This window comes from Falco cherrug, chromosome 1 (genome assembly GCF_023634085.1).
Source record: "Falco cherrug isolate bFalChe1 chromosome 1, bFalChe1.pri, whole genome shotgun sequence".
Taxonomy (NCBI): domain Eukaryota; kingdom Metazoa; phylum Chordata; class Aves; order Falconiformes; family Falconidae; genus Falco; species Falco cherrug.
The window spans coordinates 34,324,384-34,348,493 of record NC_073697.1 but is presented as its reverse complement, the minus strand read 5'-3'; the positions used below and the strand labels follow the sequence as shown (position 1 = coordinate 34,348,493).

At 36.4% G+C, this 24,110-nt stretch overlaps 1 protein-coding gene across 18 annotated transcripts in view; it reads left to right on the top strand.

The window, feature by feature from the left end:
* The window catches only part of SLIT2 (slit guidance ligand 2), a 266,529-nt gene that overhangs the window by 16,172 nt on the left and 226,247 nt on the right, over positions 1-24,110 (top strand). For all 18 annotated transcript variants that reach the window (XR_008730635.1, XM_055700675.1, XM_055700672.1 and 15 more), the window contains exon 4: positions 5,079-5,150. Coding sequence is in view for 17 of the 18 variants with exons in the window: in XM_055700675.1 (XP_055556650.1) it covers positions 5,079-5,150 (72 nt within the window). In the remaining variant the exon portion in view is untranslated. The remainder of the gene's footprint in view (positions 1-5,078; positions 5,151-24,110) is intronic.

Sequence of the window (24,110 nt, the reverse complement as noted above, 5' to 3'; positions counted from 1 at the left end):
CTGTAACAAGCCTGGGACATATAGATCAGCTTGTGAATTATAGCAATTGCAGATCATTACATTATAGACAGTGTAATTAAGGTGGGTTTTTCCTTCTCCCTTCCTCTGCCATGCATGATTGATACTGAATCACAGTTACTGTGGCATGAAAACTTGGGACAGACATCAGAATGAATGGGTGGCATGGCCAGGCTTCAGTGGGTTAAGGATAACTGTCCCTGGGAGTGTAATGTGCTCTCTCCACTGTTTACCTCTAACTCATGTCATCCTCTACATATCCTCTGGCTGCATGCAGAAGACTAGTAAAACCCAGACATGCGCCCATTTTGGCAAAGCTAGCTTGTTCTCTAGAACCAGAAACTCAAAGCCAATTTTTTTTGCTTAGCTTACTGTTGTCTGCTTCACAGTGTAACCTATTGCTTGTCTGTACCTACTTTTTATCTGCCTATTGGTATTGATCTTTCTTTAAAAAGTATTTTTACCTGCCTGTCTGCCAAAGATTTTCCTTCTTTGTCCTTAAATTGATCCTTCTGTATATTCCTTCCATCGTGTCCCTTCAAAGATGCTTTTCTAGTCTTTACTGTGTTTAGAAGACAGAGCTCTGGGAGCTTTAAGCTGAAGTATTTTAAATACTTTGTGTACGTCAGGTAGTATATGGACTTTGATTAAATTAATCGTGAAGAGCTCAAGAATTTACCTGTACCAGTCTGTCAGTTTGCCCAATCTCTTCCTAAAGACACATTCAGTAACAGAAAAAAGCTACATCTATTTTATTTGCAACTGTGCCTCAGGTTTGTTAAAATGAAAGAATTATGTGATGTTGGACCCCCATCCATTTATTTCTGGCCACTACCAAGGAACTTAACAGTCCAAGGTATCGCAATGTTAGAAGAGATTCTCCAGTACTTTTTCTGTTGTACCACTAATCTGTACCTTTGTTTGAGAGAAACAAATATTTCTATCTCAGTGGGGAAACTGAACAGTAGCAGTAGGAACATCTCATCACTGTTTCCTCATTGCTTCAATTTGAACTTCATGCCAGCTCTGGGAGAGCAGCTCAGTTGACGCAACTGAAATTTCTGATGTCCCAGGGAAAACACTGCCTGCTAGGTAGCTGTGTCAACACACATTGAAAGAAAATGTGGAGGAATTTTTCTGGTGGTTTTTACTCTACAGTAGCTTTCCTTCTTTGAAATCTATAGTTACGGATTCTGTGATCCATCTCTGCTTACCTCAAGTTTCAGCTCTGGGGAGAAAGGAGATCATGCCTGTCTTGTTCCTTTTATGTCTGTATGTTCTGGATAAGTAATACTGTTTCAGACAAAATTAAGCATGACATCACCTGAAAAAGTAGAAACATTGGAGAACCTTGCATACTAGTGGCATTTTTAAAAAGATTGTCTTTTCTGGACTCCTTGTGTGGCTGTCTCAAAGATTGAAAACTCTTCATAGTGACTGTTGAACTGAAAACTGTGTGCTGTGTTATTAGTCTGTGTATTCCAGATTTGTCCTGCATCCTTTTTCACACTCTTGTGTGATTTCATAGCATTTTTTTAAAAACCAGAACTATTATAATCTTGAAAAATATAATTTCAGTGAAGTCCATTTCATAAAATAGTGTAGGAAACTGAGGAATAACAAATTGATCCCTTTGAAAGCATCTGTTATGATTTGTTAGATGTAAAGTGTAGATGAAGCCTCTTTCTGAAGTATGATAAAGGACATATTTCCTATTATTGCCTCTGTGAAAAATTAGTAAGGGTTGATATTCTTAGGCACGGGTGATAAGGAATGGCCAGATATTTGGTAGAGAAATCTTAGTTCTAAAAGAAACTCCAATGAGTGGGATGAAATTATTCAAAGTAGATGCTACAAAATACAGGATTCATGAAAGATCAGCAATTTAACTTGTGCATTCCCTCAATTCCCTTAGTGCTCAAAGAACAAATGTTTTAATTTTGTGAAAGGCAAGTAACAATGTAGGTTGAAACACTAATTCTAAGTGCTGAGATGGCTTGGTAGAAACTGTTGAGTCATGAGGGTAGTGCTATTTATTAAGTCAATTCATGAACTTCATTTATTGTCTATAACTTTGATTTTAAAGTCTGTACAGCAGCACATGCATCAGTATGTTAACAGTATACTCAATTGTGTGGGCCATGTGAGCTACAGGTGTTACAGAAACTCCTGATCTAAGGAATTAACTGCTTGTATGCAAAGTTTTAGGTACTAGCACAAGTATTTTGCCTGTGAAATATTGTAAAGGGATGGTAAGTGTGCCCGTGTAAGCCTGTTGCATTTAGTGAAAGGCAGTCTGCCTGAAGAACTTTGTCGGTTGTCATTGTACTATAGCGTCTTTTGCTTGTATTATACAGGACTTCTACAAAAATACAGATACTAAGTTATTTCATTCCCCCTTCAGTTACAGCTCACCGTTATTGTCTAGCATCTGAACCTAACAGAGTCCTTAAATACCAACAGAAATTTTGGTCTTGAGTAGCTTCTGACTAGAGACTAACTTCCCAAAGTCTTTACCCTGCACACTTTACTCTTTAAGTATGAAAAATTTATTTAGCAAAGGAAAGGGATGTATCAATTTCCTTTCTCTTTTTATTTAACCATTTATTAAAATTTGATGTCTAAGGATTCCATGTTTAAATTATTCTCTTCTGATCACAAATGTAACTTTGAAACAATTTTCTTCCTACTGCTTCAGATTTGTGCTCTTAGTATATACTTCTATACATAAGTTTATTAAAGGTAAGAAAATGTCTGTTTTTAAATGACCTTCTTTTGAAAATGCAGTAGGTCCACAAACACTGAAATCTATCACTTTCTTGTTTTTATGTAGGTAAGGTTTTCTTTTTAAGCAATGTTTAAACCAGGTGTTTTGCACTAGTCATAACTTCTTTATAGCTCTTTATATTTAAAACTTTCTTTCTACTGGTTTTGAAATGTCTTTTAAGATCACAATTCAGATTTCTTGTTGCTGGATTAAGCATTTTTTTTTCCTATTTCTTATTAAACTGCATCTTCACTCATATCATTTATCCCAGTACTGTAGTCCATCCTTTTTAGGATCTCTTTCTTTTACTGTAAATTCTTTTGATCTTCTAAACGTGTGATTTAAATGTCTTTTGCTTAAAATTAGGATTCTTGGTGCTTGACTAAGACATGCCAGAAGGTGAAAAAAAGCTATTGGACAGCAGTTTTGCAAAGTTAAATTTTAAAATTTTATAAAGCTTCAGAATTTCTTGCTTGTTAGTCTTAGGGGTGAATTCAAACAAATAAGACTGTTTAGCCTTTCAGGGCTCATTTTTCATAAACAGTGTTCCCTCTAAAGGTCTTTCCAATTTAAAGGTTTTTCCATAAATCCCACTTAGATACACAGACACATGTCTGTGTAATCTTCTAAACGTGTGATTTAAATGTCTTTTGCTTAAAATTAGGATTCTTGGTGCTTGACTAACAAAGGAACCTGACATTAAAACTGGAGAATTATGGATATCTAGATTTCAAAAAGCTGACTGTTTGCTTATGGTTTGAGATGTGGGAGCAAAGCTGTGCATACATAAGAATATTTCTTGGATTATTTTGCTTTCATCAGTAGTCACATTGAGCTTTAAGGAAGCAATAACTAAGTGTACTAAACCATGGAGCTATGTAAAACTAAAACTGGATCTTGAGTGTCTGTGTATCTAAGTGGGATTTATGGAAAAACCTTTAAATTGGAAAGACCTTTAGAGGGAACACTGTTTATGAAAAATGAGCCCTGAAAGGCTAAACAGTCTTATTTGTTTGAATTCACCCCTAAGACTAACAAGCAAGAAATTCTGAAGCTTTATAAAATTTTAAAATTTAACTTTGCAAAACTGCTGTCCAATAGCTTTTTTTCACCTTCTGGCATGTCTTAGTCAAGCAGTCTACTGATATACGTAATGTAACCACTGTAAAGGATAAAATAAATTTCACAAAATACTGTGCAGTCTGGTCTACAGGAATGTCTTGAATTATTATATTGAGAAGCACTGCATTAGAAACTGGGACTTGGGATAAGGATGATGGGACAAAACAGTATTTTCAGTACGTTGCTTTGCTTGAATGGCAGATGGCATGTGTGGTGCGTTGCTTAAAAACAACCAAAAACTTGTTTTGAGCTTGAACTCTTGACTGTACGCTCCACGGCAGTTACTTCTACACATTAGAAAGAATGATCTGCATTGCATGTTTAAAAAAAGATCATGAAGATGCAATATATTTATCTTGCTCAGTTGCCTATGGCTATAATAGGGTGGACTTTGAACTTGTCACCTTAAACTAAGCAGTTTTGACTCTGGTCAGCATGTTCAGTGAGACACTTCCATAGACAAATAGGCTCCTTCCAGATTTCAGTCACAATTTTTCTTTTGTACTGTCTTATTTACAGCTGTTTGTGTGGTGGTTTTTTTTATTTTATTTCCTTCTGATGTACCTTTGCAACTATAAGAGAAAAAAAAAAAAACATAGGCAAGAAAACCTCTGTAATGCCAAAAATAAATTGGGACTTTTTGATTTTTCTGACTTTTATTTGATGAGGGTTTCTGTAACAGGTTCCTTTTGTTTTTTTACTTAAATAGGTTATAAAGGATCTTTAGATACATTACCTCATTACTTAACTAAGTGTATGCATTTGATACATGTTCCCTTAGACATTTTGTGACCATGAAAAGGTTCATCTGCTTTGTTATGCTAAGAGGAACACAGAGCTGGTAGGGAATTGAAGTTACACTGACCTCGTATTTTTAGTTCTCTGGTTGTTTATGAAGGAGAGAGTCCTGACTTAGTGATTGATTCACATTACAGAGATTCAAAATCTTTCATAAAATAGGTAATGTGGTCTGTGGGGGAAACCAGAAAATGTAATTAGTCCATGGTAAATTTACTGTTGGACCATGTCTCCGCTAATGGACCAGCTTTGCATAACCTTTCTGGTCTTTAAAATCAGCTTGTTACAGCACTGGGATGCCTGCTCAAAGTGGTTGTATTGCATTGGTGCAGCACTTGTAATTTAACACAACTTTTTCTTTTTGTTTCTGAAGGCGCCTAAACAGAAATAACCTCCAGTTGCTTTCTGAACTGCTCTTTCTGGGGACGCCGAAGTTATACAGGCTGTAAGTAGGCATGACTCACTATTATTCTGGAAAATTTGGATTTGGTCTGTGGTTCTTTCTTACCTTAGTTTTTTTTGTCTTTTGCCTCAAACAGGGCTAAAATGTGTCTGGGAACATTGATGTTTTAAGATGAGTGCTTTGATTGTTTTGCAAGATTTTTTTTATCTAGGTTAGGTACTGATAGTTGTATGGAACAAAATATTGTTTCATTCATTGCCACTTCTGTAATGAAGTTTTATTGAAAGAATACTTTGGTTTTCCTTTTTTCTGCTTGTTTTTTTGGCTTTTGTGTTAAAAGAAATAAAAAATGCTTGTGCAGATTCTGACCAGAGATAATGCACTGTATAAGCACTTTGGTTTTGTGATACTCTGTTTTTTGTGGCTGTACACACTTGACCAGAAAAAAATTATAGCATTGGTGAATGGTAGGTCTGTGGAGATGGCTGTTCTATGTCCCCTCACAAAGACGACAAAGGTAGTAACTTAAGCTCTGGGAATAAAAAAATGCGATGTTTTACCTTAAATAAAAACTGTATCGAATTGCTTAATGAGTTTTTGTTTTGATTGTATTCTTTGGTTTGATAAAGTTTTGTTCTTGGCACTATTTTTAAGTTAATGTTTTGACCCGCTGGGCCTTTTTAAGAATCCACTTATTTCTCTTGCAGTAAAAACGCGGAATGAAATTTAGAAACTATTTATGTGTTTATGTATATGATCAGTTATTGTAACAAAATAAAATTTAAGATACCTTTAAGTTACATTATGGAAAGGATACAACATGACATGCTTAAGTAGGCTTAGAAAAGTTTGTACAAATTCAGCCCTGTCTTAATTAGATACACATTTGACACATTTCTTTAGGCTTCAGGTGAGATTTCTGCTGTTGATATTGCTGATTTTATTGAGTTTCACCTCTTGTGTACTTGGGAAAAAGAGAGTCAAGGTGGGGTTCCTCTAATTTGTTTCCATTTTAGTATATGGATATATTCTTGAGAACAAATGGTGTAATGAAGCTTTTATTTTTGGGAGTTGATTTCTGTTCTAATATTGTAAGATAATAGTTTTTTTCCTTATAGTAATATTAAAATGAAAAATGGAAAATTATTATTACTGTAAACATTTAGTTCTGTGTGTTTTTCTTTCCTTTGCTTTGGATGTGTGCTTTGTTTCCAGAAATTCCCTGTAGATGCAATGAGTTGTTAAATTACTAGCCCAGGAAGCTCTTGAAGGCTTTTGTTCAGACGAACAAAAATATTTTACTTGCTATAATATATTCAAACATAGTTTTATGTATTAACAATTGAGTCATTTTTATAATTTCCATCAGCCATGATAAAGATATTACTTCCGTCAGGAAGGAAAATGAAAGGGATTTATGATCATTTTATTATTCTACCTATAGTGTAATGGTTGTCATCTAAATTCATATAAAATAGAAATGAGCCATAATTTGGAGGCAAAAAATGGATGCACACTTCAGGCAAAATCATACTTGAACATATTTAATTCAGAATTGTGCAGTTGATAGATGCTAGTCTTAAATCTACAATGTCCTTTGACATAAAGCACACAAGTGCTCCTAGCATATATGGTGGAAAGTAAGAGATCACTGGCTTCACAGTATTAAATTTCCTCTGCCTAAGGGTTATTGTTGATCAGACCATGAAAGTGAATGTCTGGTTATAATGTATTCATGTTCAAAAGAAAATATGTACTATACTGAAAATCTACAGTTGCTTAACAGTAAATTCATAATTAAAAAATGTCAGGCCAACAAAGGGATTGATGCTAGTTAAATGTTTGTGGTCAGTTTTCAGATTATATGCAGCTTGATCACTATGAAAAGTATAAAATGATTTGGTTTTCTACATTTATCATTGTATATGTTAACAGCTATTTACATCCAAATAAATGTATTTATCAGGAGTATTAGTTCTCTAAACATGATCAATATAATATATAATATGCTTTGGTTTTAGTATTTATTTTCGGCATTTAACAGCTAATCAAACAGTGTGTGTACTGTGAGTTTTCAACATACTATTGAGCTTCTGTGAATAGTAATTACCATTTGACCCTTGGCTGTAAATGAGATGCCAGGTGAAGAAGCACATATGCTTGTTGTGTAGCCTAAATGCAATATAAAAGAAAGAGGGTACACTGTATATGAATTATGATTAGACACAGTTGGTTGCCGCCAGCGGCCAGCTATGCTTTTCCTTTGCTGTCTGCTCCAATTTCTCTTTGGACGGGTTGAGAGAGCACTGTGTGTTCAGGTCAAGATGTTTGCCTAGAAATAGTAGTACAGTTGCAGCTGTGTTTGCTGGAGCAGGAGACTAGTTTAAATAGCATTACCATTTATCCAGTCCATTAACAGAACTCTGTAAAATAATACCAACTCTGCATAAACTACAGGACAGTGTAATAAAATTACAAGCACTTGTTGACAGATGCGAAGTGTAAGTAAAAGAAAGTGATAGGTTGAGAGTTTAAAAGAGACAGTGCATTATTTTCTGTGTCTAAAGACACTTGATTTTCAAAGGTAATTAAACAAATTATTTTTCAGGTTACTTTCTTTCCAGTTTAGCAGCCTTCCTGGCACTAGTTAAAACGGGTAATTTTAGTCAAAGCAGAAACTGATTTTTCCCATTAAGAGTTATCTGCAAAGGTGTTTTGACATAAATATTTCAGTAGGAAGTAGTTAATGCTAAAAATAGTATGAATAGCGCTGTAGGGTATACTAATCTTACTTTGCAAGGCATCTCTCAAAGCACAATGTACATGAAGCTCTGTTTTGATCCAATACTGCTAAAGTGCTGTTGTAAATCCCCTGGGGTAATATAAGTCAGTGTTCAACAAGTACTTTTCCTGCAGTAAGGGGATGCATTGTTTTTGGTAACCTGTATGCCCAGTTACACTAACTCATCTAGCATTGGTGATGCTACCTAAGTATGGGGAACTCCTACAGCCCAGTGAGTGCTTGTCTGAGGCAAATAGATTTTGACTGCTTGCTTTGGCTGGTTAGATCACAGTCCATTGATTGCTGTTTGCTGCAGGATACCAAGTACTGGACCCAAAGCTGTTTGAAAATTCAGTTTTAAGATACCTGTATTAATCAGTGGCATGAAAAGGCTATTGAATTCCATGCAGAAAGCTTGTCCCTTTTAATATACATGTCTTGCGCTTGGAATAAGGTTGTTTCTTTACTAACCAATATTTGTTGCATAAGTAAAGTAATATTAGCTTTGAAAAAACAATTTTTCTAGTGGATGTGGTCTGATATTAGATGTGTTTTCCTTCCAGTGTATGTACTTGAGAAGACAGACACCGTGAATAAGATGTTTCTTCTCTAAAGGAAAAAATCTTAATATTGTCTGATTAATAAACACTCTGACATGTTTGTTAGTCACTTAAAAAAAATTCCTAACAGCTAATAATGAAAACATAAAAAAAAAACCTTCAGAAAAAATTCATCTTAGGCCAGAACCAGCAGCAGCAACAACAACAACAAAACACGCTGCATGGGAGGCCCTTGCAAAAATTCCTCCTGAATTAATTTCTGCCAGCTATGATTAAAGTGTGTGGTACTAGATGTGTCAGACACCATAGTTCTCTGCTTCATTTTACTCTTGGCCTCTTTGGCCTCTGCCACAATAAATCCGACAATGGTTAGGCAGGAATTGCAGGTTACAGTTGCCAGGGTTACCGTTGTCCGGCCGGCCCGGCATCGTTACTCACCCGGCCGCTGCCCGAGCGCTGCCGCCCGCTCCCGGCGCGGGGAAGGCTGCGGGCGCCGGCGGGCGGAAAGTTCTCCCGGCGGCTCGCGGCTCTGCCTCTCGACTGCAGCAGGAGGACCCGTGACTTGCACAGTTTGCTGAGCGTTGTTTTGGTTTTGCCTTTGCCAAGGGGGGTGGGGGGAAGTGCGTCAGGGGAATGAGAAAAAAGATTAAAAGGTGCTGTATGCGAGATGCTAAAAAAGCAACTTGAAAAATATTTTTACTGCTGGTCTTGCTAAGGTATAGCTGCATTTGAGGTTAATTTATGGTTTAGTCCTACCCCTTTTAACACTAATGGTGGCAAGTGAGACTGTAGTCACAATTTCATAGAAAAGATTTTTGTCTTCAGTCTGAATCAGTTTTAACAACTCTAATAGAGAAATAGCTCATTAGAAAAATGCTGGTTATTCCAAAGCCTCTGAAATCTCATTCCAGCTGCAAACAGGTAGCTCTGGATGTTAAATCCAATGAGGAGCAAGAATGAGTTTCCCCTTTTCAAAAGGCAGTATCAGTGAATCTCTCTCCTTCTGCAAGCAGACTGTTAAAGGAACCGCTGCCAGATAAGGGTAGTGGGTAGGTTTCCACTGCTGTATTTGCTGCAATAACATTACACTGCGCTCCACCTTGTTGCAGAAGTGTGCTGGATGTGCAACAATTAAAGATTTATTGGAATGTGAATTGTGAAGCCACCTTGTTGCTATATCCTTCCCAGGAAAGTGTATTGAGTTATTTTTAGTAATTTCTTTCTGTTTTTGTGATTTGTATGGGTCATTCTAGCAGCCTGCATACAAGGCAACTTGATTTTTTTTTGGGGGGGTGATAGATTTGAATCTTACCCTTTTAGGGGTAAATAGAAACAAATAAATCTTCCATATGTTGTGTCTGTTCTGGTTTGACTGCTTGTGGCTCTTTCTATCACAGTGGTTTAGTTAAAATACAAAAAGTGTTTAAATTGTTTTATTTAAACAATTAATTGGCACATGAACAGTAAAGCTGGTAAAAACTTACCAATTTTAATACCAGTTAGTTTTTAATTCCTAGCATTATTTTATTAACATTATTTTTGAACAGTGACTAGTTCTTGGAAAATAACTGTCTTTCAAAATTACTGTTTAATGAAGAGATACTGCATATTGTGTATGTATAAAATGAGTGTAGAGTTTTGGCTTTGTGGTATTGTAAGCCAGTAATTAAAAATAAATCTCTAATTTAATACAAGTAATTACTACTCTTTCTTGCAATGTGGAAACATCATTATCATTGCTTTGCTGTGTTGGTGCAGTTACTGATACAAGTCTTACTGCCCCAGTCTAGAATGTTTTCAGGGTGAATTAATTGCATTTAGTAAGAAACTAAAGTGACTAAACCCATGTTGACTCCGTGCTAGGTTTGCCTGTTCTCTGGCACTCATTTCTGATATGGAAAATCTAGGATATAAACTTGTAAGACAATTATAAAGACTGTTGCTTCTTTCATCTAGATATTTAATCTAGAAAGAGAAGTTAATTAGGAGCATGCATACTGTATGCAACTTAAGTTGTGTGTGGATCTTTTCTCTTGTTCCTGCCACTACCTGCTTCTACCTTCAGTTCTTGTTCTCTGCTGTAATGTTTCAGAATTGAAAACTCAGTCACCCTTTACATGGTAGTGAGCAAAACAAAAATACCAACGTAACTTTATTTCAGAGGTAAGCCCTACTTATGTAGGGTTAGAGATGGCAAGATGACTTATGTTAGGTATTTTGGAAGTGCTGCAAAAGCCTGTACAATTCATCAGGTAATACATTTTTTGGAGCACAAAACCAAGAATTATATATATATATACACGCATGTGGTGTACATCTTGCAGTGGTTATATCCTAGCAACAGCAAACATTCAGGCTTAGATCTAGCTGAGTGGAAGTGTTGGTGGAACCAGAAGGAACTTTTGAAATGTAATCAGGAAAAAAAAAGTATTATCACTCTGGGCAATTATTGGACTTCAAACTTCATTACATTACTTTTCCTGCCCTTTTGTTTAAGCATCTCTTAAGCTGTACTCTTTTCCTGAGCTATGCTTGCTTTTGTATTTTCACAGTATCTGCCATGATGCTGTGCGAGGAAAAAAATGGTGTATCAAATGTACAGAAATAGGTTAAAAGTTGTTACTTGAAGTAATAATTTCCAATTTTAAAATTTTTATTAAATGGCTGTCAAGATGGATGTTTGCATTTTTAATTTTGAGATAATTGGGAGTTGTCTTTAAATTGCAGTTAAATTTGTGTTTATTTCTTTAAATAAAACCATAATTTCGTGTATTTTTTACGAGCAATATTTCCTTTGCTATGGGAAAAAATGGCAAATTGGATGGACTTCTGGGGCTGTAAGCCAATTCTGCTGCTGGGCAGATCACTAAATCTTTATGTAATCTGCACTACCAAGTGATATAGTTGACTAATTTGAGCAAAACAGCTCTGTATGGGTACTTATAACTATTGATTTTTCATTAGAACAAACACTCCAAAACAGTTTATAGTCACTTTTAACCTTAATTAGAAAATTGTTAAACACCAAGCAAATAAAACTGTCTCAAGGCGATTCTTCTGCACCAACATAAATATTTGTGGTATTCAAAAATTTTTGTGCTATTAGCTGTTGGTATTCAAATAAGTCTAATGTGAAAACATGAATCATATGAATAATTACTCAAGCCATAGCTTTGTTAATGTGGTGGTATTCAGAGTAATTGAGAGATCTACTTTCGCTATTACGGCTTTGTTACCTTGACCTGTTTGGCCCCAAGCATAAATAATTACCTTCTGTATTTTTGATGACATGATAGTTGTCAATGCAGAGAACTAAGATAATTGCCTTTTAATCTGAAAATTAAAGAAGCTGGATTTGGGTCGCCTGTAACCATATTCATGTCCCATCTGAATCAGTCCTTGGGTTGTTCCTGGAGGGTTAACCTTGAAAGCTTTGATAAATTGTTATATAGGAAGCCTTTTAGGCAGGAGTTAAGTAGGAAACTGAATCTCAGCGAAGGAAGTAATGAAAAGTAAAAAGGTATGTCGGAGGAAATGCCATTATTATGTGGTGCAGAAACATCGTGTGAAACATTATAAAGAGGACATCTGTAAGTCTCGGCTTGCACAGAGTGGACATTTAAGTGCAGCCGTGTCATCTTGATTGAAAAAAGAACAGAAAAAGAGGAATAAATCAAGCCAAGGGAAAATGTGAAAGTATAGAGGCTTGTCCCTATGATGGTAGGTTTCTTCTGCAAGTGGAAGATTAAAGCCTGAAGTAACTGAATAGCTGAGAAAAGTCCAAAGAAAGGTTGATTGCTTCCCCTCCAACTGTTCCAATTGATTGAAAAAAGCCTAATTTAAAGTTCTGTTTGTTCTGTGTCTTAAACCATCAGAATTTTCTTTTAGAACTTGGGGAATGCTCTGGAAGAGAAAGAATCCAAGGATAAAAAGTCATTGCAGGCCAACAATTGTTCCTAATCCTCACAAAATGCTGGAGAAATTAAATTTATTCTTTATTGCTCAAAGTGTTACCTAGGTCACTAGGCGATGGGAAAATTGAACTGGAAGTCGAGTAGGCACAATCTTTGTTTTGTGTCTAGATGCTTAACCTTAGACACGACAAGGCATCTTAGTGTGTTGTGGGAACTTGGTTCAGAGTATTAACACCAGGACGTTTATTACCCTGGATTTATAATAGGCTGTGCTGTCAGTAGATGAAAATGTTGTGTTTACATTTCAGTGTTAAATGATCATTTAATTAACACCTAAGAAAAAAAAAACCTTGTGAAATTCTTAGCAGCTTTTATTGTTGGTTTCCTTGGAGGTTTTAATATCCAAGTTACGCTGCAGTTGCTTCTATAAGTACAGCTAGAAAAGACATTTATGAATGTAGTCAAGAAGGACAGACAGTTTAACCCCTGTTGACCCTTCATCCTCAATGTTGATTTATATAGCATTTTAAATGCATTGAGTTTGTGCTAAAGCTTCTCTAAAGTTACTCACACAGCGTTCAAACAACACGTGTATTTTTTCTTTCAAAAATATTTCCCAAAGTGTACATTCTTAAAAACAGCATAGTTTGGGGTTTTTTTCCTAAGAAATTACTAATATACATAGAATGTATCAACAAAAGAATCATGGTAGTAAAAAAAGAAGCTTGTTTTGCCAGATTTGTCTATATGTTCTTGATAAACATATACAAGCTTTTATAAGAAAAAAGTTTGAAACATTGTGCACTGCTTGTAGTAGCTACTGCCTGCATTCTTCAAAAGGAATAGGAAATTGGCAAGGGAAACATTACTAAAAAAATGCATATCCCCTTTAGCCGGCACAAATCTACTTTCATATGTTCCATTGTATGAAAGAAAGTCAAGGCTATCTAAAAGCTTTAATTTGCTTTTGGTCCTTCATAATGCTCTTTGTTGTAATGTTGATCTACAAATGCTTTTTGCAATAATGTTTCCCTACAAAGCATGCTTGAATAGTTTTTTGCATCCTAGAGCCTAAAGCTAGATGGAATGCTCTTTGTTAAAGAGCAACTGTGCAACTGATGTGTTTTTATAAACACCCTGTAGTGAAAACTGAAATTACAGCTAGGTTTAGAGATTGTGTGTTTTAGTAGTTTTTTTCTAGGGCTGTGTTTTTAATCAGTCTCTGTTTAGGGGATAAACCCCTCAACTTCTTTAGAGCATGTTAATAGGTTAATAATAAAAAACCCAGCACAGCTTAACTCAGTTATTGATGACACACAAATTTTTTGGTGTACTTTTTTTTTTGGTTTTACTGATGATCATATCATTTACACATGTCAATATCTGAGCTGGAAAACTTAGGAATCTGCTGATACAGTGAATGTTCCTTTTCTCCACACAAATGACATAAGCCATCCAACACTTGATGAAATATTACAGCTGCAGTGAGGGGTCTATTTGCCAGTGGGATCTCAATGTTTTTCAAACTTCTGTGAATATATTTATTAACTTGAAATTTAATATTCAGATAGAGACTTGTCAGAGGTACTTGCATTTGTTTTTCTCTGAAATATTTGACTGTTTACAGTTAATGCAGTGTATCACCATTTGAGTACATTTTTCAGTATTTTTAACTGAAAAAAAATTTCTGCAATATCCATTTCTTGAATTGACGTGTCAGATGGAGTACTTAGGGTATGCTTAGGATAGATAAGAGAAGCTTACCCTGTACCACACTTGGATTACTCTCTTCACTTTGCAGTCCTTTGCAGAGATTTTAGATTTGCTGAGCTGGTGAGTGATTAAGATGAGTGGTGCGTTCAGGAAGACGTAGGCTAAATTTTCCATACGCAGACCAAGAGGCTTCATCCGAAACTATGTTGAACTGTGTGGAATTCAAGAGTCCCGGTGAGCAAGTCACATCAATTACCTACATACCAATTAAAGCGACTCTCATTATGGTAAGGAAAAGTGCCAATATACAAAGTGCAATATTTGGTCCTTGGAGGAGAGCTGAGGCAAGGGCTGCAGCGATGAACAGCCCAGACTGTTGTCCTGATCCTTGTAGCTGTTGTAAAGATACTGGAGCCAGGGCTGGCGGTTTTATTTGGGAAAGGCTGCTTATGAATACCGAGCAGAGTTTATTCTCTCCCTCAGACACTTGAGGGGCCTGCTCTGCTAATGGCTGTTCAGACCCACCTCATGGGGAATAAAGCTGGGACTTACTGAACTCTTTTCATCTTTACAGCCAAGCCCAGGTGCAGGCCCTCCCTGGCTCAAGGGTGTTTAAAGGACCATGTTCTGAAGGCTTCTTTCCATGGCCCTTAATCTCTAGGGGGAAGAAAAAAACGGGCTGAAGTGGGGGGGTGGGGGGGAATCTTTTGGTTAAGTACTGCTTGAGGATTTGCAGGGTAATATGTACAAGAGACAAAATCCTGGCCTCTTTCTTTTCATTTCCCCTTCGGTCCAGACTGTTCAATGACATTTTTATTTTTACTGTGAATGTGTAATCCACACAGTTGTAAGGAAGGGCTGCACGTACTTTTTAAGGCGTATGTATGAGGAGAGGTTTGGTGGCTGTTCAGTGCTTTTGGTGCTTTAATACAGGAAAGATAGAAGAAATATCAGCTCTTCCCACGGGCTCCCACCCCTTCTGTGGGTTTTTGTAGTGGTGGTGGATAGCTGGAAGGGATTTAGATAGTTGATTCACCTCGAAACTGAAAAGGTTGCATCTCAAGTTTGATAAGGCCCACAGGGAAGGGTTGCAAAGATAGAATAACAGCTAATGTAATGAAGGGATGTTTGTAGTAGCTGCTTCTCAGACTGTAAAGATATGGAAGGCTAAATGGAGAGAAAAGAGTATAAATGTATGTCTTAGTGGAAGAAAAAAAAATCTGAAAAGCCTAACAGAACTAAAGACAGTTACTTACATGAACTAAAATTACATGCTCAAACACACATATATGCTGCAGGAAAGCAGTGATCACTTCTGAGACTGGAGAAAATTCCTGTCTGGTCCTTGCTACTTCTGCATTGATGTTAAATCTAGTCCATGATTAATTGGTTCTGTTATATTCTGGTATTTTATGAATTGTGCATTCTTTGTAAAAGGCAAGAGAACTGAATTTTTGATTTTTAGTAATCTGTCTGTAAATTCAGTGGAGCAAATACTTCTGTGTAACTCTCCTATGCTATAACTTGTTATAGCGATGGTACTCCCCTCATCACTTATGCCTGTATCACACAAAAACAAAATAAAAATACCACTAAAAAAAACCTTTTTTTTTTTTAGGTCAGTGTGATTTTGTTTGAAAAAGAAAAAAAAAAAAACCCAAAAACTCTTACAAAGTGGAGAGCCTACCCAATCCATAGGAGTGCTTTGCTTCTTGATCTCCAGTAGTGTTCATGTCAGAGGTGCAGAAGCCAAAATACCTCATTTGACACAGACTGCAGAGATTTTGTTCTATGGTTAAGTTTTAATTATGTATGTAGGTTTGGCAGATGACAAACTTAATTTTATCTAGAAAAAAGAATCATAACCATAGTGTTGCACTTCCTTTGACTCACCAATGAGAGTAGCCAGACACGTGCACATTTTAGGGTCTAACGGCTAAAGCAGGTCATCTTCAGTGTTCTGGTTGATAACTGGCTTTATCTGTGCAAAAGAAGAGAATCTTTCACTATGTTATAAGGCTTCTTGGGGTTGGAAATAATCAGAAAATTGTACAACTGTTTTAGGATCTAAAACAGATTACCATTAGTAAAACTTGTTTGGGTAGCATACCATTTTAAGATGAAAGAATTTTACAATGTGCAGTGTACTGTCACCTTTGAAATCTCACATACAGAATTGGATTGAAAGCTGCTGGGGTATGGCCAGTTGTGCCACACAGTTTAAATTTTAGATAAGGCACTGGGGTAAAGCATTTATTATTGGGTCCATTGTTTTGTAGCCTGTTGATTACTGATCTAAACTGTGTAAACAGCATACCAGTAAGTTTTGTTAGGGGAAATAATGCTAAAGTATGTAAATAAAAATAAATAATATATGCCAGAGTTGTTTGTCCTGTGGATATGGACTGGAGAACATGGGAAATGCAAAGTACTTACAGCAAATTCAAGATTGTGATCGCTGGGGAAAAAACTACTGTAAGAGACCTAATGATAATAATAGCTGTAAATATACAGTGCAGCATCGAACAGTAAGATCATGCAATTTTGTGCATATGTATCAAAGACATTGAAGGAAATAAAAAAGAAAATATTTTTATCTACACTATGTAGCTTTGCAAAACCAATGGCAGAGTGGGTTGCTTTTCTAGCTAGTGTTGTGGGATGCTCACTTCAAATGCAATTTTTCCATTTTGTTGCAACATTAAAAATATTTCACTAGAATTTTGGCTAAACTGAATTTTTATCTGTTCTTGTAATCAGGTTGCAAAACCTACTGTGTGACTTTTCTTTCCTTCGGTCAAATGAAAGAAAACTGAACTGGATTTGAGTTAGAAGGGAAGGCTTTAAACTGTGTATGTGCTGTTAGCTTGGTTATGTAAGAGTGGAATAGTGGAAGAATGGCAGTATTGTGTGTGCGCATATATGGGGGGAACAAAGAGCAAAACTGGGAGAAATGTAATTGAATTAGGAGGTTGATTGGTCAAGAAAAGATTTCTGCAGCAAGTTGTAACTTGCTGAGTTAGGTGAGATGGGTCACCTAAGAATGAGCATTTGGCATATATTCAGTACTCTGGTTAAAATACTGGTAATGCTTCCAGATATATGAATACTTATTAAAAGAATGGGACTTGACAGACAGTCTGGAATTATAAATTCACAAGATTTAACATTTAAGAGTAGCAGTGGATGCTGGATTTTCACTGTAATAGCAGAAAATCAAAGCTTTTTTGGTCATTAATTTGCCTCACTGCTGGTCTCCTAACGACTGTGTTACAAGCTGTCTTCATAGGGATTTTATCCACAAAGGCGCCAAGTGGGGAGAACAGCCTAATTCTGTTCTGCAGTATGACAGCTTGCGCTATTGTGTTTCATGTAACATATTTGACTAGGATGGTGAAATGGAGTCAGATGGAGCAAGTATTGCCGACAAGTGGTAGTTCTCATACCTTGATAGGCCTTAGACAGTGAGTTGGTAATACAGAGAAAATTCTGAAACATGAAAAAGCTAACATTTACCTGAAAGTGGCAAATGCTGTATTAGGGATCTGCTGATTTGTCTTTTGTCCAGGGAAGACTATTTGTCTTACAAGACCTGTAGATCACTGTGGTAGTTTGTAATGTAGGATGCAGCCTAGACAGCCTTTCATAAAAGCAGAAGTGTTGCAGTGTTAAGTGTATTAATTCACATGCTTACTTGAAAGAAATCTAGATTAAGATACACAAAAGTTGTTGCGCATTTTAATAAACAAAAGTGTATTTATATTGAACAAAAAATTATACAGTTATGTTACTGTTGCTGTAAGACTTTAAAAGTGTGTTTCCTGAAGTAAAGCTCTATGAGCGTAACTGCTTAGTTTTGTGTTTTCACTGGAATAGGAATTTGAGTGTTCATAACTCTGCCTTTCATGCATACAGCAAGGCCTTAGAGTGGGATGTGTGGGTATGCAAATGCATTAGGACTGATAATTCTTCAGGCCTTCATTACTGGTGTTTAAGATGTTAACATATTAAAACAAACAAAAGGAACAAAACCCCAAACCTCAGAAAACCAAAAAGAAACCCAAGCCTTTGAGAAGTAGTCAAAATGAAAACGAAATAGAGCTGGAGATAGATGCCTGTCTTCAAAAGATTTGAGCTGGCCCAAAATAAAGTAGTTAAGGAAAATATTATCTGGATCCATTAAATGAGGCATTATTGTCTGATGAATTAGAGGTATGCATTTGGAACTTAATATCCTCATATAAAGAGTATGTTCTGTATAGTTCTGGTTTATAGTTCCTTGGAAATGTAAAGCTATTTGACTACATACTTTATTGAAAATTGAACGTAAACTGTATTCCTGTAACAGTATTCATTGCCTTTTTTTTTGTTTTTGCATGATGTAGCTGTGGGTAGGATTGTTTTGTAAGAAAGTCTGCTGCTGTTAATTAAAACATGCAAGTGAACAAAAAAGATTATAGTTGTATGATTGTATTTGTCCATTGTGTTTTATTTTGGCTTCTGAACTCAGGATGACTTTCCAGTTAGTTTGCTAAATGTGAATGTTGCATAAAACTCTTCTTAATGGTGTAACATTTCATTGTGCACAAGAATAGTGCAGGTCCCATGTGAATTTGGCAAGTATTTAAACAGAAAGTATTTTGGTATGCTGAAAGGAAGATACAGACATAGATAATCAATGTATCTCAACTGCTCAATTGTTTGCTCATCATTGTTTTGGTATGCCATGGTTAATGAATTTGCCTGAATCTGCTAGGAATATCTTCCCTTCTAAATCAAGATAAGGAAAACTTTTGGTCTATTTTTTTGAGTATAGACAGGGGAAGAAACAGTGTACAAAGATCTGACCAGTAATTAAAAAGAAAAGAAAAAATCAAATAAAATTGGAAAAATTTTTAGTTGAAGTTGGGTGGTCCAGAAGAGGATTAGAAGGATGTTCTGAATTTGGTTTCAGTTCCTGACCAGAAGAAAATATTATATAACCAGAAATCACATTTTAATTGATGCTTTGTTTTGCTTTATATCCTTAATTAGAATATCCTGCTGGGTGTAGTTTTATCAGCAGTGCTTTTGAGATTGTGTAATGTTTAGAGAGAATTACACTACGTAAAACTTTCCAAATATGAGACTTTTCCCTTTTTTTTTAAAGGAAATGTGGTGTGAATTAACTGTAGATTTGAAAAGGAACAGGGTGAGATTATTTTTTTGGGGGGGCTTAAAGAATGTATGATAAATATGTTCTTCTGTCTGTTTTATGCTGGTTTTCTTCTGTTCTTGGATATTGGCTTGGAGATGTGAATCAGTAGAAAGTATTTCCTTACTTTCGCTTTACAGTTCATACCTTCTGGAGCAGTTATTTGTGCTGAAGTTCTGTAAGGAACTGGTACTCTGAAATAAGCCTAGGTAGTGTTTGAACACATGGGAATTTCTTAAAATAAACACAGCCATGAAGGGAAAATGTGATAATGACTTGATGATGATGAGTGTCTGCTGTTACGGGTCCAGTGAGATGCAAGTGCCAACACCCCGGCCTCTACACCATGATCCAAATTGTAACGAAGGAATTTGGCAGCTTTGATGCCTTTATGTGAATGCATTACCATGGCTGTGAAGATAAATAGTTCTAAAGCGGAAATACTAACAAATATTTAGTTATTTCCAAGCAGATTAGAAGTGAAAACAGGCATGCTATAGGAATGAGATAAATAGAAAATATATCTTCTGAGTATGTGTGTTCCATTCCTGTTTCCCTGGGCTGGTTCTTCCTTTTTAAAACTCAGTGTATTTAGACAGATTACGTGTATTCCCTTTGTAAAGGTCACATTCCAATTTCTTGATTTCTTTCAACTTCCTTCCTGCTCTTCCTCTCCTGTGACTCTCCTCTTATGCAAACATTAGTGCTGATTAAAGCCTAAAGCTTGTTGAGAATTGTCTGTACTGAATTGTGGACTGGTGGGCTGTTCGCTAACCATGAACTAACCACTAACTAATGAAGTGCAAGAGTTCAGGTTTATTCTCGAGGGAAGGCTCCCCCTTGTGGGTACTGAGCTGGTTACTTCCCAGCCTTCCATGAGTTTCCTAGCCCTGAGCTAACTTAAGCTGTAATTCCACCTCATTTTATTATTTTTTTTTTACTTAGTATTTGTTTATAATTCCAAATTTTTTTTGTGTCTTCAAGTAGCTTTCAAGCCAGATTGGCCTGAAAACTCTTAAGTTAGAAAGATTTATAGAGTGGGAAAGACATTGCCAGATCACAAAGGTCTAACTTTTTTCACTGTTCTTGGTTTTGATGCAACCCCGTCTGCTGCTTTTGGATATACGCAATTCCCATATAAACTTGATATATTAGCTTTTTCTAAATGTACTGCTTAGCTTCTCAGTTAAATAGGTTCATGTCCTGTAGTGGATGTCTACCATATGGTACCGATACCTGTGGTGAGTATCAGCACTGGTGGTTGGCAGATTATTTTCCATCAGGTTCTCCAGGTTCCTCTGCCAAAGATTAGGGAGTGCTATATTGCTTGGGTGGAATGAAACATCTTTTGTTTTTAATGATGATGATGCAGAATTTTGCAATGGAATCTGGGCTGTGGCAGGTTTTAGAATTTCAGAACTTAAAACTCAGAATTCCAAGGTTAGAATTTCAAACTATGGTAAAGACAATTTTTCTGCTCTCTTCATTTGGCTCAGTGTTTCTTGCAAGGTGTTTAATGCAGCTCACTGAGTTGACTTTTTTTACATGGGCTTTAAAAGGTTTTTCTTGCTTGATAGTCCAAGCTGTATGACTCATCTGAGATCAAGCTGTTGACAGAGGAGATGCTCTTGGAGCTGCAGATGGCACTGCCAGCGTCTTAATGAAATCTGGTGCCAAGGGAAGCATATGAAAAATGTAGGAAACAATACTGTAAATTGCATGTGAATCTTGAAAAATAGTGATTTGTCTGTAGATAAAAGATGTTGTGCATTTTTCATAATGACGAAGAAATCAATTTTCCCCACTTTTCCACTTCCATCAGTGCCAGCTCTAGCCCTTGAAGTTTTCTTTATGGCCTACAATTAATTGGTCTGAATTGATCAATGCAATGTCCTAGTGTTTGGATGTTGTCTCTGAAGTGAATGACAGTCTGGTGGTAATACGCATATCTTTTGAAATTCAGAATTCTTCTGATCCCTCCAGATTCCTTTTTTCCTATCACAGTGCTAACCAGTACTCTTACAATGTACATATGTGGCATCCTGGCTGAGGGAGCTAGTTGTTCTTTCTCCTCCGATTGTTCTCATTACTGAAGTTGTTTGTTCTTTTCATGCATTTTGCAGTGTGAAATGGGTGAGAAGACTCTGTAAGAGTCTGTACCACCAAACAGTGTAGCCTGCATTGTGAACCAGGACCAAGAAATTGGCAAATTGTATAACTTGCTTTGTGGATGGTCACTAGAAAATGCAGATTATAATTCCCAGGAATATTGTTTAGATATAAAATGTGTAAAACATTCCAGAGATTAAGAATTCACCTTACATGTCTGAATTATGATGAGTCTTACGTACAAAGTTATTACTGGATTTATATTCTGAGAAGGATGCTATGGTTTCTCCTGTTTTCACAAACACTTTGGCCAGCTGTTAGTTGCAGGGGTTTTTGTTTTTTTTCTGTAAATGCAAGATTGCCAAACATGAACCCAGAGTCACAGGACAGGGAATATTTCAGTACAGAAATTTGTATTTCCTCACTAATAGAAACTCTGTCTGCATATTGCAGTCAAACTTGTAATTTGACAGTGTTCCAGGCAGGAGGAACTTTATGCTAGTCATACCACTTTTTAAATGTCATGGATCAATGACAGAAAAAATTGTGTGCAGAGAAATAGAGGATCGTTTAATGGATAAGGTATCAGCATTTTTGATGACACTTGTTCTTCTTGTATAAGTTGTCAGAGCCCAGGGAATATCATGATCAGTTGTGCTTCTTCCATTCTTCAGTTACCAACTTGATCAAATTCTTGGGAGAAGCGAAAGCTTTTTGTTGTCTTGGTTTCTTCAGCATATGTCATCGCTGTCCTGAACATCGGTGTGACCTTACTTGTCTGTGACTTTCACTGTGAGCTCAGTTGATAAGACATTGTGATGTCTACATTTCTGCCTTTTGGAGAAGATTACTTTTTCTCCTGAACAATTTTCTGCATTCTTTTTGTGGTTTAATCCTGGGCAGTGACTAAGCACCACAGAGATGCTTCTCCCCCCCCCGCCCCTGCCACAGTGGGATGGGGGAGAGAATCAGAAGAGTAAAAGTGAGAGAACTCGTGAGCTGAGATGAAGACAGTTTAACAGGTAAAGCAAAAGCCATGCACACAAGCAAAGCAAAACAAGGGATTCATTCCCCCTCCCCACCGGCGGGCAGGCACAGCCACCCCCAGGAGGGCAGGGCTCCAGCACGGGTAACCGTGACTGGGGAAGACAAACGCCATCACGCCCAACGTCCTCCCTTCCTCCTCATTCCCCAGCTCTATCTGCCGAGGATGATTATCTGTGGTATGGAATATCCCTTTGGCTAGTTCAAGTCAGTTGTCCTGGCTCTGCTCCCTCCTGGCTGCTTGTGTACCTGCTCACTGGCAGAGTGTGCAAAACTTGTAAAGTCCTTGATTTAGGGTAAGTACTGCTTAGCATCAACTGAAAACATCAGTGTGTTATCAACATTGTTCTCATACTAAATCTAAAACTCAGTACAGTACCAGCTACTAAGAAGAAAATTACCTCTATTCCAGCCAAAACTACGGCAATTCTTCATGGAAAATCTGGTTAGTCTAGTTTTCTTTACCATAAATGATTCCAAGATTCTTTGTATATATATATAAAAAAGTATTTTCTTTTCCTGTGGGAAACATACAGTGGAAGAGAAAAATGAAAATTACCTGCTGACTTTGAAGACACACAGACATGCTTATTAATACATTTTTTTTTAAAAGTGGAAATAATATCTGAAAAATAAACATGTATTTTAAATAAAAGTAACTGTAGGAGATTTTTACATGTAACCTTCCTAATTGCAGAAAGGTAACCATGACATTACTTTGTGTTCCTTATACATGTTAGTGGCTTTAATTCAGTAGACTTGCTAAATGTGTCTATCACCATATTAAAAATTTTAATTATGGGGTTTTGTGGAACTGCTCCCAAAGACGAGGGCTGTTTGTAGAAAGCTGAATAGATTGACAACTGATTGATAGGATAAACAGTCCTACTGTGTTCTGATATTTTATGCTGTGGTTACAATGCTACAGGTACCACATAAGCCTCAGGAAGTAGCTGCAATCCAATTTTTATTAAACTTTTACTGCCAATGTGTTGTGACATTATTGTTAATTAAGAAACTAAATGTACTAATGTTGTCTTTGTACTAATTAATGTCTTTCCTTTCTTCAGAAAGTTTCACTGTGATGTTGCATTCCTATAAAGCCTTAGCATGATATAACCTAGTAGTGGTAGATATATTTTTTGTATTAATAAAAGCAGTGTTAGCAAGAGGAAGTTCTGACATTGCATTTTACCATATTTGTTTCTGATAACGATTTTCCTAATTACAAGAATAGGAGAATTAAGTTAAATGACAAAAGCCTTGTGTAGTGTAGTAACTCTAGAGTAACACCTATTGTCCTATTCTACCTCCAAAAGAAGACCCACCTAGAAAATAGCTATCAAGTTTATGTAGCTCTTAACATTCCCTAATAGAGCCAGGCACAGTTTAACTACTCTCTCTCTCTTCTCCCCGCTTGCCCCTCTCTGCTGTACACAGGAGAAATAATAATAAAAAAACCAACAAACAAAAAACACAAACAAAAATAAAACCCTCCGGAAAAAGAAATAACTTCACTGGTTCACCCTTGAAGATCTTTGCTTTGTAACATAAAGATAAGACTGGTAAATTCCAGGATCCAAGTATCATCAGGACAAATACTTTGTTTTGTGGTTGAAGATGATTATTGACACATGGGCAAAGATAACACACGGATTTTGAAGGGTTTGCAGCTTTAACTTAATA